Below are 19,983 nucleotides of genomic sequence, written 5' to 3' on the forward strand. Positions count from 1 at the left end.
ATTTGTTCCAATGTCACCATCATAATGAAACTTCTATTTGTTATTTTATTGCTTTATTAATGTTGAAATATTTTCTTAGTCAATGAAATAAGAAACTTGTGAAGTGGTTTGTTCAGTGGGCTTCAGTGGCTTGTGTTCTGCTGTGCAGCAACACAGTAGCGTAGCGGTTAGCCAGGGATCTGGGTTTAGTTCTGCCGCTGTCTGTAAGGAGTTCATTTGTTCTCTCTGTGACCGCATGCATTTCCCCCAGGTGCCCTGGTTTCCCTCCACATTCCAAAGACAATAGATTAGTGGTCACATGGGTGTAATTGGCTGGCATAGACTCGGGCTGCAAAGGCTTGTTACTGTGCTGTATCTCTAAATAATAAATAAAAATAGAATCAGTAGCTCTGGTGTGATTTGGGTTCATATGCCCAATTTAGCAACGGTAAAGTAAATAAAGCTAAAAGTCCCTGGAGTTCAACTTCGTAAAAGTTTAACTCTTCAAGCATTGATTTTAGCATTTGGGCTGTAGAACAGCTCACATTTTGCCTCAGCGGCAGATGCAAGGGTTGCATTTTGGTCCCCACTCTAGAGTTTGGGAGGATGAATTCTATTGATAATTCATCATTGGTTTATTACTGTCACCTATACCAAGATACGGTGAAAAGCTTGTTTTGCATACTGTTCATACAGATTTCAAGTTAGCAAATTTCACAACACAAACCGGTGATAATAAACCTGATTCTGATTCTGATCAAATCATTACACAGTGCATTGAAGTAGAATAAGGTAAGACTATAACAATGACACTATTATGGATTTTCTGAGTATGCCCACAAGAAAATAATCTTAGGGTGACATAAATGCACTTTGATAATGAATTTAATTATTCAAAGTGTAAAAGCTACTGAAAGAGTGCAGTGCAGGTAAACAAGAAAGTGCAAGATCATAACGAGGTACAGTACTGTGTGAAAGTCTTAGACACAAACATATATATAGCTAGGGTGCCTAAGACTTTTGCACAGTACTGAACTTGTCAATGTGGAACGGAGAGCAAGTTTGTAAATCTGGCAGGAGCAAAGGATGTTGGGAGTGGCGAGGGTGGGGCGCCACAGGAGGAGTACCAGGACGAGTGCATACACACCCAGCCCTAAGACACCAGGCAAGGCCATTTGATTTCAAACAGTTGGTTTATTTATCATTACAGAATGTCTCTCTGGTGCTTCCCACTCCTCCCATCTCCCTTCCCCTTTTCCCAACCATGATTTTCCTCTCCCTGTCCCCTTCCCACTCTCAGTCCACAATAGAGACCCATATCAGAATCAGGTTTATAATCACTCACATCTGTCATGAAATTTGGTTTTTATTTGCGGCATCAGGGCAGTGCAATACATAAAATTACTACTGTACAGTGCAAATATCTTTGGCACCCTATCTATAGACAATAGACAATAGGTGCAGGAGTAGGCCATTCAGCCCTTCGAGCCAGCACCACCATTCACTGTGATTATGGCTGATCATTTACAATCAGTACCCTGTTCCTGCCTTCTCCCCATATCCCTTCACTCCATTATCTTTAAGAGCTCTATCTAACTCTTTCTTGAAAGAATCCAGAGAATTGGCCTCCACTGCCTTCTGAGGCAGAGCATTCCACAGAACCTGAACCCTCTGTGTGAAAAAGTGTTTCCTCAACTCCGTTCTAAATTGTCTACCCCTTATTCTTAAACTGTGGCTTCGGGTTCTGGACTCCCCCAACATCGGGAACATGTTTCCTGCCTCTAGCCTGTCCAATTCCTTATTAATCTTATATGTTTCAATCAGATCCCCTCTCTATATATATATATGTGCCTAAGACATTTGCACAGTACTGTAGATTGTGAGGCCTGGAGTCCATCCTATCATACAACAATAGGGTTGCTCTTTCTCTGCTTGGGCTACCTGGACAGGAGTCTTATGTCAAAGTATGAGTTCAGCTATTTAGCACTGGGATGAGCAGGAACTTCTTAACTTGGATATCAAAGAATCATGGAAATTCTCCACCAACAGTGAAAAACTTCTTTTAGCGAGTCATCCATACAGACATCATTTCAAAACACGATTAATTTGAGGTAGGAAAAGGGAAGTGCAATAACAGAATGCAGAATATTGTGTTATGGTTACATTTACAGAGAGAGTGCAGTGCAAGTGGACAATAAGGTTCATGGGCCATGCTGATATTAATTGTAAGATCAGAAGTTCACCCTTAAGGTGCACGTACGGTACAGGAATGACTAAAGATGAGCTTTATTAGTCACTGGTACATTGAAACATCAAAACATAGAGTGAAATGTGTTGTTTTGCATCAGGGACCAACACAGTTTGAGGATTGTGCTGGAGGCAGTCCGTAAGCGTTGCCATGCTCCCAGCACTAATGCCCACAACTTACCAACCCTAACCTGTACATCTTTTGGACTGTGGGAGGAAACTGGAGCACCTGGGGGAAACCCATACAGCCATGGGGAGAACGTACAAACTCCTTACAGACAGCAGTGGGAATTGGACCCTGTTCTTATAGCTGGGAACCCTCCCTTGGAATAAAGATAACCTGAAACGGTAATACCTTCTCTCTTGATAGATATAACCTGGTGTGCTATTTCCAGATTTGGTTACATGGCAGGGCTCCCCTGCTCTTTGTCAAATCCTACCGTTGAATTGTTATCCCAAAGGACAGAGAGGGTCTTGGATTAACAAAGCCACATATCTTCCGTAGGGGAACTTGAACTCATGACCTCCCTATGGTGAGTCTCCCAAATCCACTTTGGTACATTCAAAGTGCCAGAATGTTTGAACACACTTGTTATCCTAACCATTATACCTCTGCTAATGTCATCTTGTGTTGTTGTTTAACCAGACAACAAGTCAAGAAAGGAGAACCCCCTCGAAGCTTGCAGCAATGGTTGCATGGGAGACGGTGCTGATCCTGAAAAAACTACTTCACGCTCCACTGACAGAACAAGTTTAGGCAAAGTCCCTTCTCCTTTTGTGCTCAGTTTGAGCTACATGGCTGGCTACTCTGTCAATGGTTGAAGGAGTACTTACCACTTGCTGTTGTACGCAGGGGTTCCACCACAAAGCAGGATGTAACTTCACTCACCTCAGCTTTTGACAGACTCAATTTCAAGGACTCTGTAATTCATGTTCTCAGTATCGTTCATTCATCCATCCTTTGATTTATCCATCTATCTATCCATTTACATGTTTATTTATCTACAGTTTGTCATCTTTTGCACAATGGCTGTTTGTCAATCTTTGTTTATGGATAGTGTTTCATCAATTCTTTTGTATTCTTTATTTTCCTGTGAACATCTGTAAGAAATGAATCTCCGAATCAGGTTTCATGTCATGGCATCTGCTGTGAAATCTCAAGGTAGTCTATGGTGACATATGTGCATTGATTATAAATTTACTTTGACTCCTGTGCTGAAAGGAAACAGAATTAGCATTTGGTGATCAACAGTTAACCATTTCCCACTGTGAGAAGCTGGAACATCAACCTGGAAACACTACACCAGTAGGCTATTGCCCAGGGAGTGCCATACTGCTGGGGACACTGCCTTTATTGAGTCAAATCAGGAGGTGCAGAAGCCTGAAGATCCACACTCAGTGTTTTAGAAGCAGCTTCTTCCCCTCCAGTATAAGGTTTCTGAATGGTCCTTGAACCCATGACCACCTCCTCACAATTTCGTTCTCTTGTTGCCCCTTCACCCAGGGCATGCCCTCTTCTCAGAGTGGAGGCACAGGAGCTTGAGGACCCATACTCAACGTTTTAGGAGCAGCTTCTTCTCCTCCGCTAAGCACTCATTCCTCGTTTGCACTATCTATTTGTTTTTTTGTAACTCATAGTATTTTATGTCATGCACTGTACTATCTATCTATCTGTCTAACTATTTATTTATTGTAATTTATAGTACCTGCAACACGCTGGACATATCGAATTGGCAAACTGATTTGTAGAAGGTACCATAAGATAAAAGTTGGCAACTCAGTCAGCTCCATCGTGGGCACTAGCCTCCCCAGCATCGAAGACATCTTCAAGGAGCAGTGCCTCAAAAAGGCAGCATCCATCATTAAGGACCCCCATCACCCAGGACATGCCCTCTTACATATTAGGACATACTACCATCAGGGAGGCGGTACAGGAGCCTGAATGATTCAGGAACAGCTTCTTCCCCTCTACTATCAGATTTCTGAACGGTCCATGAAGCCATGAGCATTACCTCACTATTAGTCTTTTGCACTATATGTTGTAACTTATAGTAATTCTTACTGACATATGTCATGCCCACTATTGCTGGCATAAACCATGAAGTGACAAGACATGTGTCAGTAATAATAAACTTGATTTCGACTTTGGGTTGTTGATCTTAGGTGGATACAGAAGATTCCATAGCACTAATTCCACAAAAAAGCAGGGTGGTGTTGGCTGGTCAGCATCAGCATGGTCCTGGCTGATGTTGATCTCTCATGTGGGATTGGGATTGGTATTAGTTTATTTTTGATATGTGTCTCAAGACACAATGAAAAGATAGTTTTGAAAGCTGTCTATTCACAGAAACATAGAAAACCTACAGCACAGTACAGGCCCTTCAGCCCACAAATTTGTGCCGAACATGTCCCTACCTTAGCAATTACTAGGCTTACCCATAGCCCTCTATTTTACTAAGCTCCATGTACTTATCTAAAAGTCTTGTAAAAGACCCTATCGTATCCATCTCTACCACCATTGCCGGAAACCCATTCCACACACTCACCACTCTCTGCATAAAAAAAACATACCCCTGACATCTCCTCTGTATCTACTCCCCAGCACCTTAAACCTGTGTCCTCTTGTGGCAACCATTTCAGCCCTGGGAAAAAGCCTCTGACCTTATCCACACGATCAATGCCTTTCATCATCTTGTACAACTCTATCAGGTCACCTCTCATCCTCCATCGCTCCAAGGAGAAAAAGCTGAGTTCACTCAACCTATTCTCATAAGGCACACTCCCCAATCCAGGCAACATCCTTGTAAATCTCCTCTGCACCCTTTCTATGGTTTCCACATCCTTCCTGTATTGAGGCGACCAGAACTGAGCACAGTACTCCAAGTGGGGTCTGACCTGGGTCCTATATAGCTGCAACATTACCTCTTGGCTCCTAAATTCAATTCCACGATTGATGAAGGCCAATACACCATATGCCTTCTTAACCACAGAGTCAACCTGCGCAGCTGCTTTGAGCGTCCTATGGACTCGGACCCCAAGATCCCTCTGACTCTCCACACTGCCAAGAGTCATACCATTCTGCCATATATTCTGCCATCATATTTGATCATTCAGATCATTTCAAAACATAAATATTTTGAGGAAAAGCTATAAGAGAATGCAGAATCATAAGCAAGAAGTTCTGCCGATGCTGGACACCTTGAGGAGCAAGCACACAAAATGCTGGAGGAACTGAGCAGGTCAGACAGTGTCTATGGAGAGGAATAAACAGTCGAAGTTTCCGACTGAGACCCTTCCTCGGGATTCTGAGTCTTGGCACAAAACGTTGACTGTTTATTTCTCTCTATCGATGCTGCCTTACCTGCAGAGTTCCTCCAGCCCTTTGTGTGCGTACCACAGAAGGCAGAACATAGAGTACTAGTTACAGTTACTGAAATCGTGCAGCGCAGGGAGTAATATGGTGCAGGGGCCATGGAGTGCTGCCACTGGAAAGCAGCATCATCATTGAGGACCCCCCACCCCCAACACCATCCAAGCAACGCTACCATCAGGCAGAAGGTGCAGAAGCCTTCTGGTTGAGGAACAGTAAAGGGCTGGGTTCATCAGACCCAGAGGACCCAAACCAATCTGAGTGTCCAAGGAATGTGGTAATAAGTGTACAAGCACAATAAAGTAACTCAAATTTAATTTATCATCACACCGGAGAAATCACAAATAAACCACAATAATAAATAATAAACCTAATAAATTAACTGTGCTTTTTGGAATAATTCCTCAAAATATTCATGGTATTTCCGTGTCGGACCAACATGTTACTGCATTTGTTACATTGATAGCTAGAAGGGCCATTTTGTTGAAGTGGAAGGATACGTCAGCTCCCACTTTGTCACAGTGGTTCTCTCAAGTGTTGCTATGTCTTAGTTTGGAGAAAATTAGAAGTTGAACCTTTGAACCTATGTTTGATTTTGAGAAAAGATGGGGTTCATTTGCACATTATTATCATTTGAGCTAATTGAGAGATTTTTTTCACGATCTAATTGTAAATTTTTTGGTATATTTTCTTTTCTTGCTGGCGGTTTGATGTTTATTTTTAGAAGCTTTTTGTATGACACATGGCTCCGGGGTTGTACACCTAATGGGTTCTTTTTTTTTCTCACTTTTTCTGCTTAGTAGATTTTTTTTGTTATCACAAATTTTTTTTTTCCATCTTTAAGATAATGTCTTTTTTGAGACATTGTAAGTGTTGTTACTTCAATGTACTGGTGTTATTTCTTTTGTAACAATAAAAAGATTTGAAAAGAAAGAAAGAATAAATAAATAAATATACACACACACCATGTAATAAGTTACAAAGATTTCAGGGCGTATGATTCTTAGTCTCCACTTGATTGTTGCTGTCATCAGGAGACTTGGTTATCACAAAGTTCTGACATGAAATTACCCTGGGTCCGTCCTCGGCACCGATCGATCGCAATTCCTTGGTCCAGGTGAAGTCCTAAGAACAGAGTGAAAAGGTGCCTCAATAAATAGGGGTTCAATCCACAAGCACTTAGAGGCACACAGAGACAGATAAACTCTTTGCTCTTTTGTTCTCGTGCCACTAGTGCCCGAGGCCAAAAAAGAATCCAGCTGCTAATAGCAAACATTTAAGAAACCTACAGGGTAAGAATCCAGCTGTTGTTAACAAACTTTTAAGAAACCTACAGGGTAAGAATCCAGCTGCTATTAGCAAAACATTAAACAAACCTACAGTGTTTAAGTTATCCGACACCTTACATGCTGCGAGCTTTTGTAAAAAGCTGAAGTGTCACTTGGAGTTGTTCAGATTTTCATCTAATATTTTTGCAAGATTTAATACACCGCAACATATTACCTTACAAACATTAGGCTCCTGAACTACTCTGAACTGATTCTACAATCCAGACTCACTTTCAAGGACTCTTATAATGATTATTATAAGAGTTTGCCTCATTATGCACATTGGTTGTCAGTCAGTCTTTGTCTGTTTATATACAGTTCTCTGTAAAATTTGATTTTATTTCCTTATTTCCCTGTAAATGCCTGCAAGAAAATGAATCTTAGCATTATATATGATAACATATATATGATAACTTTGATAATACATTTAATTTGAACTTTGAGGTAGATTGTGAGGTCAACAGTTAATCTTTAATGAATAACATTAAAGAATGCTTTAAGGAAGTGCAGGACAGACCCGAGGACCTGGAGGATGTTGCTGCTGACCGTACTACGTGGCGACAGCTGTGTAGGAACTGGGTTCATATTCTGGAGATGGAAAGAACAACCAGAAGACAGCAGAAAAGAGCCAGGAGAAATGCAGCCACGGTTGCCACCACTACTACATATACATGTCCCACCTGCAATAGAGCTTGTGGGTCCAGGATAGGACTGTATAGTCATCAAAGATCTCACCGTTAAAGGAGTGGACGTCGTCATCAGATTCCGATGGACAACCAAAGAAGGAGAATGAATAACAAATCCATTCATGAGTTTTCTAACAGCAGGATAGAAACTGTCCTTGAGCCTGGAGACCATAAGCAGTTACACAGGCTAGCCTGTTGTGATAGCACTGGTGTTCACCAGACATGGCTGTAACCCGCACAAATTAGTTTTTTGTTTCTTATATAAGTTTCCATGGTTCAGATAACAATCTAGGGGTGGTGTGAGTCTGAGAGATTATTTTTAAGTAGAATAAGTGCTCTGTGGCCTAAGCAGCTTCCTGGATTGTTATAGCAACTAAACTTTAGAAGTACTTCATTAGATGAGGATTTGGAAAGAGCTGTATTATTAAGGAGATATGAAAATTTGCTGTGAAGGAAATGGGCACACCTGCTGTTGTCTGCATTGACACTCATCTAAGTGTCTGTCTGTACTATAAGTACAGGGCTGTCTGTACTATAAGTGTGAGGAACTTTCCGTACTGTATTCGCATGTGTTGTCTGGAAAACATAATGATAAGGACTCTCCAACTAAGCTCTGCACATTGGTAAGCTATATGTCTGTTACATCATCCAATGGTTTATAGCCAGTCAACGCTGATGAATATTGAATCATAAATGCTTCTAAAAAAAAACAGTAACTTGAAAAAAAGGGAGCTGTTAAAATGAACGCCTGTCACTCACATCTCAATCAAGCAGCAGAGCTTGGGATAAAGACTAGGAACAGCATCCTTGGCTGTTTTCTCCAGTCCCGCCCATCTCTCCACAGTTCATCCCAACTTCTATTCTCTCCTGGCCCTGGTGAAAATAAGTCATCCCAGCAATGGTTGGGGGCTTGCCCTTATAAATATTATTGTAAAAGGAGTGGTTGCCAGGGTGGGTTCAGTTGTTATGTTGATGTTCCATATCCTTAGCCAGTAGTCTGCCAAGAGAGACTTAGACCAGGTGGACCCAAGTGCAGAGGAGATCAGAGACAAGGATGGAGTTGAACGAAGAATCTTTACTTGTGGATTGGTTAGTAGAGAACACGAGAATCACTGGGACACAGTGTAGGTAAACTCAAAACTGAGCAGCGGTGAACAAAGCAGAGGGAACTTAAATAGAGAAACAAAACAAGGCACAGGAGCATTGATAACTAAAACAAGACTCAGGTGAAAATAATCTTCAAATAATCAGAGGAGGAGATGAACTGGAGTCTGGCCCACCAGGTGGTCAGACTGAGGCATGACATTTATTGCTGCAGTAATTGCATGACAGTTATTCTTCGCGCATTAGACAAGTCTGGTGAATGATCAGGGAACCAGTACCACAGGTTCAAGAATTTCATATAGCAAGTAACTTTAACCTGGTTCCATGATTTGGATTTCCACAGGATTGGGCAGAATGCTGTTTTATTTTTAATACTCAGCTGATAGCATTCAATATTGGCTTTTTTGGAAAATAAATTTTTTGGTGAGGAACTAGCTGTGCATCCAATATCATAGGCTTCCGGTTAAAATTGGCCGTTTACTACGCAAAATAAATTTCTGTCCGTAAAGTTTAAGCATCAACATCACCTTGGCTTTCTGTAAGTGGAATATGTATAAATGTTAACAGCTCTCTTCTTTTCCAGGGACCTTTCATACAATGGCATTCTCTCACTCGATGAAAACTTTTTGGACAATTTGACTTCCCTGGAGAAATTGTAAGTGAATTGTTCATTCATGGTTTTTAAATTTACTTGTTGGGTTTGTTCTGGGAAGCTGTTCCACATTTAGCATGGTCCATGGGACAGTTTAAACTTTTCCCCAAATGTCTTGGGCTGACAACAGAGATCAGAATGCTTTTGTAGTCATTGAGTCAACTTAAGATGTTGAGAGGAAAGTACAGGGGGATGTCAAAGGAAGGTTTTTTTTTACACAGAGAATGGTGAGTGCATGGAATGCACTCTTGGGGTGGTGTTAGAGGCAGATACATTAGGACATTCAAGGGAATCTTAGAAAGTAAAATGGAGGGCTATGTGGGAGGAAAGGGTTAGTTTGATCTTACAGTAGGTTAAAAGGTTGGCACAACATCATTGTCCAAATGGTCTGTAATTTGCTCTATGTGCTGTATTCTTTATTAGTTGATAATCACAGGAGATTCTGCAGATGCTGGAAATCTACAGTAATACACAGAAAATGCCGGACTGGTGGAGGTCTTGACCCAAAATGTTGACTTTTTCTTCCTTTCCATAGATGCTGCCTGACATACTGAGTTCCTCCAGCATTTTGTATGAGTTGTTCTATATTAAATGAATGTGGATATTTAGGAATGTACGACTGTTCGGAGGAGCTGAATACACAATAAGTAGTGCCTGTCACTGGAACTGGATGTGCAAGTGGAGTACAACATGTGGCATTAATATAGTGTGTTTAGGAGTATTAATTTCTAGCTGTCTTCTTTGATATTTGTCAGGACCTCATTGGTTCAAGTGGCTGACCTGTGCCTCATCTGTCCAGATGTGCTGTTTGTTTTATCATGGTCTCAAAATGGTTAAATAAGTGTGACCAAATGTAATCAGAGTGGGTATCATCAAAAACCTTGAAAGAATCAAGATGTTACTCTCTATATTACACTCTTAAGAATTATCATTGCACCTTCTCCAGGTTGACCTCAGCATCGCGTATTATAGAAAACTTCTGTTTTAGATAATACATCAGAAACACTATGTCTCAAGAAAAAAGCTAATAGTTTTCTATAAACGCAAGTGATTCTGCAGCTGCTGGAAATCCAGAGCAACACACACTAATGCTGGAGGAACTCAGCAGGTCAGGCAGCATCCATGGAACGGAATAAAGAGTCGACATTTCGGGCCAACATCCTTCATGGGGATTTAATAACCAGTTTACTAACTGCTAACTATTTTGTAAATACTTCACTAACGTATTTGTTGCTAATATGGGTGAAAGCCAAACTGAATTGATAAAAAGTAGAATATATTCTATTTCAGTTAATAATCTTCTTTTGCTCCCTAGATATCTACAGGGCAATAATATTAGTATTCTTTACAAAGAAATCTTCGCTGGTCGAAGATATTTATCAGATATGTAAGTGTTTTAAGTCTATATTCATGCCTGTAATGATTGAATGTACTTTATAACCTAGACATCACACATTTTCCACTCATGGGACATCACTATGTCTGAACTTTCCCCGGATATCCATGCTATGCACCTGTGATACTTGGGAAAGAACAGCTAATGCCACGTGTTTCGATTTGTAACCTCAAACAGACGTTCTTATTGAAACTGACCCAGCCCACGTGTCAGAAAGATGGCTGAAGTTTCAGACCAGGGTAACTGGGATTAGTCATTTCTGATCTGGAATATTTTAATAAATAGGAAAATTTCCCAACCTGTTTTAGGGCGATGGTGAAGCAAGGGAATTGGGGCGGTTACCAAATATTGTTAAGAATATCTGAAATATCTAATTTGGAAGTGACTGGCTATGCAGAATACAGGCACCTGTGTTTGTGTTGGTGGAGACCAGCAAGTGTAATTTTTTTCATGGGCGAGATTGCGGCAATAACGATTGCATGGTTGTATTGTTCTTCTGGAGTTGTGTTACCCATGGTGACAACGGCAGGACTTTCAGGTAGTTTCCAATGTCCTTAATGTGTTTTCTGCTTAATTACAGCCATTCAGTTTACCCTGTGGCAAATTCCTTTCCAAGCCCTAATCCCTTCCCAGTGCCCAGTGTTATTAACTCCCTGCAGATATTGCATCACAGGACCTCTGCCTCCAGCCTTCTAACAGGGTCTTTGGGAAGGCTAGCAATTATTACCAGCCCTTAGTTGACCTTGAGAAGATGGTATTGCCTACTAGACAGGATTTAAGAGTCAACCTAGTTCCTTGAGTTACATATGGGCTAGACTAGGTAAGGGCAGTAGAAATCCTTTTTGGAAGGTCATGAGCTCCTAATTACAGAGATGTCCAATTCTATGTCCTTGTCTCCTAACATCAGAGAAAGAGGCTATTCAGCCCATTGATTATTTGCCAGCTCCAAGAGCAATCCCATTCCCCATCTATTTCATTGCACCTGTTCCCCATTGGGGTAATATGAAATGGATTACAACCTCAGCAGTTGTCATTGGGTAAATTTAAAGCAGAGGTTGATAGGTTCTTGATTAGTCAAGGCATCAAAGGTGACTGGGAGAAGGCAGGAGAATGTGTTTGAGAGGGATAATAAATCAGCCACAATGGAATGACAGAGCAGACTCGATGGGCCGAATGGCCTAACTCTGCTATGATGTCTTATGGTCTTATAGTGTGTCAGCAATAGTTTTGTTCTCAAGTGGGAGTTTAACTAGTTGTTGTTCCCAATTTCCCCACTACCCGCTAACACGAAGGACAATTTATACCGGCCAATTAATCTGGAAATCAGTACATCTTCTGGAACGAGGGTGGAGAGCAGAGAATCCAAGGCAGACGCACACAATCTCCACACCAGAGGCTGGGATTGAACCAGGGTAGCAGGAGCTATGAAGCAGCTACACTACCCGCTGTGCCTCCCCACCCACCCATCAACAGATCACGAGATGAACTCAGATTCTAGAAGTGCCATGGGAACGTGGCAGGATATTGTCATGGTTAGTCAAGTCAAGTCAAGTCAAGTCACTTTTTATTGTCATTTCGACCATAACTGCTGATACAGTACACAGTAAAAATGAGACGTTTTTCAGGACTGTGGTGCTACATGAACAATACAAAAACTACACTGAACTACGTAAAAAACAACACAAAGCTACACTGGACTACAGACCTACCCAGAAATGCATAAAGTGCACAAAACAGTGCAGGCATTACAATAAATAATAAACAAGAGAATATGTACAGTAGAGGGCAGTAGGTTTATAATTATAAATAAATAGAGGTGTCAGTCCAGGCTCTGGGTATTGAGGAGTCTGACGGCTTGGGGGAAGAAACTGTTACATAGTCTGGTCGTGAGAGCCCAAATGCTTCGGTGCCTTTTTCCGGATGGCAGGAGGGAGAAGAGTTTGTATGAGGGGTGCGTGGGGTCCTTCATAATGCTGTTTGCTTTACGGATGCAGCGTGTGGTGTAAATGTCTGTAATGGCGGGAAGAGAGACCCTGATGATCTTCTCAGCTGACATCATAATCCGCTGCAGGGTCTTGCGAATCGAGATGGTGTAATTTCCGAACCAGGCAGTGTTGCAGCTGCTCAGGATGCTCTCAATACAACCTCTGTAGAATGAGGTGAGGATGGGGTTGGGAGATGGACTTTCCTCAGCCTTCGCAGAAAGTAGAGACGCTGCTGGGCTTTCTTTGCTATGGAGCTGGTGTTGAAGGACCAGGTGAGATTCTCCACCAGGTGAACACCAAGAAGTTTGGTGCTCTTAACGATCTCAATGGAGGAGTCGCCGATGTTCAGCGGAGGTCACTGGGATAGCAGGCAGAGAGCTGGATCCAGAGATAGGAGATCGAATTCCACCTTGGCAGTTGGGGGTCTGAACAATGCTGACATCAACCGATGATTTGGGGGGCGGGGTGGGTGGGCACCACAGCAACATAGTGTCATGCTATTACAACTCAGGGCGTAAGAGATCTGTGTTCAATTTCGGCGCCATCTGTAAGGGGTTTGTACGTTCGCCACTGTCCAAAGACGTACTGTTTGGTAAGTATAGATATAGGAGCAGAATTAGGTCATTTGGACCACCGCATCCGCTCTGCCATTTCATCATGGCTGATCCGTTTTCCTTCTTGGCTCCAATCTCCTTCCTTCTCCCCGTATCCCTTCATGCTCTGATTAATCAAGAACCTATCAGGCTCTGCCTTAAATACATCCAATAACCTGGCCTCCACAGCCACCTGTGGTGATGAATTCCACAGATTCACCAATCTCTGGCCGAAGAAATTCCTCCCCATCTCCATTCTAAATGTATATCCCTCTATTCTAAGATTAATCTGACGTTGTAAATTGTCCTGTGATTAGGCTAGGGTTAAATTGGTGGGTTGCTGGGTGGTGTGGCTTGTTGGGCAGGAAGGGCCTGGTCTCTAAATTAAAGTGAATAAACCAGGTTATTGCAGAAAATATCGAACCGAGGTGGTGGTTAGGTTATTTGAGATGATGTTGGGTTATTACTCTACTGCAAAAACATTAATGCTGTATGGTACACACTTAAAGATTTACAAAACATGGAATTATATCAAATGAAACTAATTCTTTCTACATCTTTCCTTGCAGAGACATAAGCAACAATCAGATATCTACTTTAGAAGATGGAATATTTGCAGATTTATTTAATTTAAGTAAAATGTAAGTTTTCTGGAATCTAAGTTGTGTTCGTGATCTCCAATGAAACAGTGCGATCAATACATTTGAGTTGGACCTTGGCTCTAACCAGTGCTCTTTGAAATCACAGAAAACATACTGAATTAGCTGTGAAGAAAAGAAATTAAAGTCATGGAGTCATTCAACACTACAGCACAGGCTCTTTGACCCATCTAGTCTGTGCCAGACTATTAATCTGCCTATTCTCACCTGGACCATAACGCTCCCATCCAAGTACCTATCCAAACTTCCCTGAAATGTTGAAATTGAATCCTTACCCACCACTCCCACTGGCAGCTCATTTCAAATGCTCACCAAGAAGTTTACCCTCATGTGCCACTTAAACTTTTCACCTTTCACCCTTAACCCATAACCTCTAGTTGTAGTCTCACCATACCTCAGTGGAAAAAGCCTGCTTGCATTTACCCTATCTATACCCCTCATAATTTGGTATGCCTCTATCAAATCTCCCCTCAATTTCCTATTTTTAGAGAATAAAGCCCAAACCTATTCAACTTTTCCTTATCAGTCAGTTTGCCCTTAAGCTAGTTGGACAAGAGGTTGATTGTTAATCAAAATTTTGGAGTGCTTTCGGCGGCTATGGTTGGCTAGTGAGATGTGGGACACCAGTGTTTATGGGGAGAATCCAGCCATCCTCTGGGATGAGGTGTCCTCATGCAGCAGCCAGACACCACCAGGTTTTCATTCCATGGCTCCAGCTACCCCTGTGTACGCCAGCAGCCTTAACGGATCTCAGCCATGGAAACCCTTTAAACATGGATAAACAAAGCAACTTTTCTTCACCCCCATGAGAAAAAGAGAAGGAAAATAACGTGAAGGGAAACAAGGAGCATTATAAAGAGGAAATCATAAAGTTTTGATCCCATCTGGAGGATTGGTGGGAAGAAACAAATAAGTGTTCCTTCCAAAGTAGGGTCACAAATTTATGGGCAGTCTAATTCCAGTTGAGTCTGCTTTGACAATTAGAAAGTTTAAATATTGCAGAGCTTGAATGCGGTGTATTATGTAATGCAGGCTCTGTAGTATGGAATACAAGCTAGTTCTGATCACTGTTCACAGAACAGCCTAGTTCTGATGAATGCTCAGAGCGTGGCACGTAGTGGTTTAGCACATCACGTTGCAGTGGCGGGGACGGGAGTTCAATTCTCTCTACTGTCTGTAGGAGCTTGTACGTTCTTCCCATGAACACAAGGGTTTCCTCCAGGTGCTCTGGTTTCCTCCCACATTCCAAAGACACACAGGTCAGTAGGTTAGTTGGACACAGACGTGCATTTGGGTGGCTCAGGCTCGTTGGGCCGGAAGAGCCTGTTACCATGCTGTATCTCTATCGAAAAAAGAACTGGTGCATGTTTGAACTGGAATTATCAGACTTATACTCAGAGGCCACATTATTAGATACCCCCGTACCTAATAAAGTGGCCACTGAGTGAACGTTTGTGGTTTCTTGCTGTGGTAGCCCATCCACTTCAAGGTTCAACGTGTTGTGCATTCAGAGATGCTTTTCTGCACGCCAGGGTTATTTGAGGAGTTACTGACGCCTTCCTGTCAGCTTGAACCAGTCTGGCCATTCTCCTCTGACTGCTCTCATTAACAAGGCATTTTCATGTACAGGATTGTCACTCACTGGATGTTTTAATTTGTTTCTGGCACCATTCTCTGTAAACTCTAGAGCAGAGGTGGCCAACCTTTTACACTCCATGCGTCAATTTTTTCACGCACGAGTTCAGGTCCGCCATACAACTCTTCTACCCCCATTCAGTTTTTGTAAATATATGTTAATATAGAACTCGTGTAAAGTATGACTATGACTATGAAAAAATCGCATCTGAACTCGTGCGTGAAAAAACTGACGCATGGAACGTAAAAGGTTGACCACCCCTGCTCTAGAGACTGCTGTACTTGAAAATCCCAAGAGATCAGCAGTTTTTGAAATACTCAGACCACCCTGTCTGGTACCAACAATCATTCCAGGGGCAAAGTAACTTAGATCACATTTCTTCCCCATTCTGATGTTTGATTTGAACAACTGAACCTCTTGACCACATCTGCGTGCTTTTATGCATTGAGTTGCTGCCACATTGTTGGCTGAATAGATATTTGCATTAACTAGCAGGTGTACAGGTGTCCCTAATAAAATGGCCACTGAGTATAAAAGTACATTCACAAGAGAAGGGTCTGAAACAGGTTTGTGATTCCTTTAAATGAGCGAGACTCTCCCCATAGTTACTGTGCAGGGCTTGGGTCTCCATTATCCCTATGCACTTAGAGTCATGGAGTGCTCAACATTCAGGACTCCAGTAAATTACCAAACAATGTATACAGACATCCCACCTCTCCCGGAAATTCCGGGAGTCTCCCGCATATGAATAGTGGCTCCCTGATGCCCGGAAATTATATACAATATCACGGAAATCAATTTTTTGAGAGCGAGCGAGCGAGAGAAAGCAAGAGAGAGAGAAAACAAGCGAGAGCAAGCAAGCGAGAGAGAGAGAAAGCAAGCGAGAGCGCGAGCGAGCGAGAGAGAGAGAAAGCAAGCGAGAGCACGAGCGAGAGAGAGAAAGCAAGCGAGAGCGCGAGCGAGAGAGAGAGAGAAAGCAAGCGAGAGCGTGAGCGAGCGAGAGAGAGAGAAAGCAAGCGAGAGAGAGAAAGCAAGCGAGAGCGCGAGCGAGAGAGAGAAAGCAAGCGAGAGCGTGAGCGAGTGAGAGAGACAAAGCAAGCGAGAGCGTGAGCGAGCGAGAGAGAGAAAGCAAGTGAGAGTGCAAGCGAGCGAGAGAGAGAAAGCAAGCGAGAGCGCGAGCGAGCAAGAGAGACAAAGCAAGTGAGAGCGCGAGCGAGCGAGAGAGACAAAGCAAGCGAGAGCGCGAGTGAGCGAGAGAGAGAGAGAGAGAGAGCGAGAGCGCTCCATGGCAGAGTGTTCCAAAAAAAAAGAAAATATAAAACATACAGTACGTCACCCCAGACTACACTAAAGTGTACCCCTGCTTAATAGAGGTCAAAAATAATGACAGTGTTGCTCACTGCACTGTTTGCAACAGTGACTTTTCTATTGCCCATGGTGGGTTAAGACATGTTGAGCTGAGTTTAACAGGTGCCATTCGTTCATTAGCATAGCTAACGTTATTTAAACTAGCTGGCTAGCTGCTAAGGAGCTACTCTATTGCAGACATCCCACCTCTCCCGGAAGTCTGCCGCAAATTGAAGATGCTCCCTTCCTGAAATGAGTTTTTCCAGGGTGGGATGTCTGTGTATAAATTATACAAACTTGAGATTTACTTGCACAGAAGAAACCCAAAAGGACACAACTTAAAGGACGAAGAATAAAAAGAGAAAGAAAAGACTCAATGAGCAAGAGAAGGAAAAGTAAATACAGGTCATACAAACAAGTGAAGCGAACAACAGCATTCCAAACCAAAGTTGAGTCCTCAGATCTAAATTCCGGAGTAGGCCCAAAGCCTCGCTTATCAGGTTATCATATGTATAGGGCATGGAACACATTAGCTGGGACAGTCTTCATAGCCTCAGCACCATGGAGATAACCATCACAGAGATCAAGCGGAATCAACTCTTGTCCTGACTGACACCTGTCTTTTCAGTCTGTCTGAGCTGGTGTTTAAATTGACCCACAATGGAACAGAGAAAGGCTCTGCACCCTGGCAAGAGGAGTGAACATTGTGGAGAGTGAGCAAAATCAGCTCTCACCTCTGATCTGGGCTGGCGTTTAAGCTGTCTAAACAGCCTGTTGTACCTTGCAATAGGACCCAGGCATGGCTGCTGCGAAAGCACTCAGGTCTAGACCACACAGCCTAGCGACTCCCTGCAGGCCAGACAAGTTCTTCAAATTAGCTCAGTGCTCAGAGCAATCCAACCTTGCACCCGGGCCAGTTGTAGGAGCATCTAAATAGAATCTCCTCTGCCTAGGCCTCAACTTCTCCTTACGGTGCCCAGAGCGATCCAACCTCGCTTCCGAGCCAGCTGTACGGGCATCGGAATGCCATCTGCCTCAATTCATTCCCCGAACTTGCCTCATCGTCGCTCACGCCTTCACTGCTTGTGGCAATAATTTAACACAATTTACCTCAGGAAAGGTTATTTTAGTGACATTGTTAGCTGGATTTCTTGGCTTTTTGCCTACTAGGAAGCTGTCGTACACGTTCAGTAGTGCTGTCTTAACCAGAAGAGCCGCTTACAACACGGAAATAAGCCCTCCAGCCCAACTCATCCACGCTGACTATATTGCCTTGTGAGCTAGTTCCATCCGACCATACTTGGCCCATAGTCCTCTAAACTCCTCCATCCATGTACTTATCGAGATAGCTTTTAAATGTTGCTTGTGTGCCTACCTCAACCATAACTGCAGGCAATTTATTCCAAATACGCACCACCCTTTGTGTGATGAAGCTGACCCTGATGTCCCTTTTAAATTTGTCGCCCCTGATCTTTAACCACGTCCTCTTGTTTTCAGCACCTCCTCCCTGGGATAAAGACTACGTGCTCTCCCCCTGTCTATGCCCCTCAGGATGCAATACACTTCTATCCAGTCACTGGGTGGCGATACCAAAGGAGTGTAAGGTACACCTTCCCTCCGCCAGCCTGCAGGTCACCCTTGGGCAAGGTGCAGCACCTGTTTGCACTCCTCCCAAATCAGGGTCACGTGGAGCAGATGGTGGACGGTTGTACGAGCAGCCGGTGCATATCATAAGTCCTGACCACTGACGCCAGGCAGACAACCTCTGAAGAGTATTGACAATGGCTGGGATCACCTGTCTTGTGAAGAGACCGTCCAGAAGAACACTCCTGTAGAAAAATTTGCCAAGAATAATCATGGTCATGGAAAGGCATGATCGCCCATGTCATACGACATGACACATAATGGTGATGATGATGATCAATTCACCCTTCAATCTCTTACACTCCAGGGAATAATGTCCTAGTCTGCACAAACTCTCCTTGTAACTTAGGCCCCTAAGTACAGGCAGCATCCCGGTAAATAGTTTTTGTACCGAACATCTTGGGGTGGCATGGTAGTGTAGTGGTTAGCACGGTAGTGTGGTGGTTAGCACGGTAGCGTGGTGGTTAGCACAGTAGGGTAGTAGTTAGCACGATGCTTTACAGCGCCAGTGATCCAGATTCATTTCCTGCAGCTGTCTGTAAGGAGTTTGTATGTTCTCCACATGACTGCATGGGTTTTCGCCGGGTGCTCCAGTTTCCTCCCTCAGTCATTTTATATTGAACTGTGACTAGGCTAGGGTTAAATCGGAGGTCGCTGGGCAGCGTGGCTCAAAGAGGTTAAAGGGCCTGTTCTGCACTGTATCTTAATAAACTAAAAAAAACTTTCCAAATTTGTGCACATTGTCCAAGTGTGGCTATACCAGTGTTTTATGTAACTGCAGTGTAACTTCCCAATTTCTATTCTCGGTGCATTGACTGACGGAGGCCATGCCGAGCGACTTCTTCACCAATCTGTCGATGGGTGATGTTGCTTTTAGTGAGATATACATTTGCATTCCTAGGTCCCTCTGTCCCACAACACTCCCCAGAGCCCTACATTCACTGTAGAGCAGGGGTTCCCAACATTTTTTATGCCATGGACCAATTGCATAAGCACGGGATTCGTGGACCCCAGGTTGTAGAAGAAGTTACTTCATCAAACATCATTATTTTGTCAACACACATCAAAGTTGCTGGTGAACGCAGCAGGCCAGGCAGCACCTGCAGGAAGAGGTGCAGTGGACATTTCAGGCCGAGACCCTTCGTCAGGACTAACTGAAGGAAGAGTGAGTAAGAGATTTGAAAGTTGGAGGGGAAGGGGGAGATCCAAAATGATAGGAGAAGACAGGAGGGGGAGGGATGGAGCCAAGAGCTGGACAGGTGATTGGCAAAAGGGGATACGAGAGGATCATGGGACAGGAGGTCCGGGAAGAAAGACAAGAGAGGGGGGGGACCCAGAGGATGGGCAAGAGGTATAT

General features: G+C 43.1%; 1 protein-coding gene across 5 annotated transcripts in view; it reads left to right on the top strand.

Annotated features, from left to right (window-relative positions):
* Positions 1–19,983, top strand: part of pkd1a (polycystic kidney disease 1a) — a 291,165-nt gene that overhangs the window by 77,340 nt on the left and 193,842 nt on the right. For all 5 annotated transcript variants that reach the window (XR_011887311.1, XR_011887313.1, XR_011887314.1 and 2 more), the window contains exons 2-4: positions 9,298–9,369; positions 10,682–10,753; positions 13,910–13,981. Coding sequence is in view for 1 of the 5 variants with exons in the window: in XM_072269063.1 (XP_072125164.1) it covers positions 9,298–9,369; positions 10,682–10,753; positions 13,910–13,981 (216 nt within the window). In the remaining 4 variants the exon portion in view is untranslated. The remainder of the gene's footprint in view (positions 1–9,297; positions 9,370–10,681; positions 10,754–13,909; positions 13,982–19,983) is intronic.

The sequence above is a fragment of the Mobula birostris genome, chromosome 9 (genome assembly GCF_030028105.1).
Source record: "Mobula birostris isolate sMobBir1 chromosome 9, sMobBir1.hap1, whole genome shotgun sequence".
In the NCBI taxonomy this organism is placed as follows: domain Eukaryota; kingdom Metazoa; phylum Chordata; class Chondrichthyes; order Myliobatiformes; family Myliobatidae; genus Mobula; species Mobula birostris.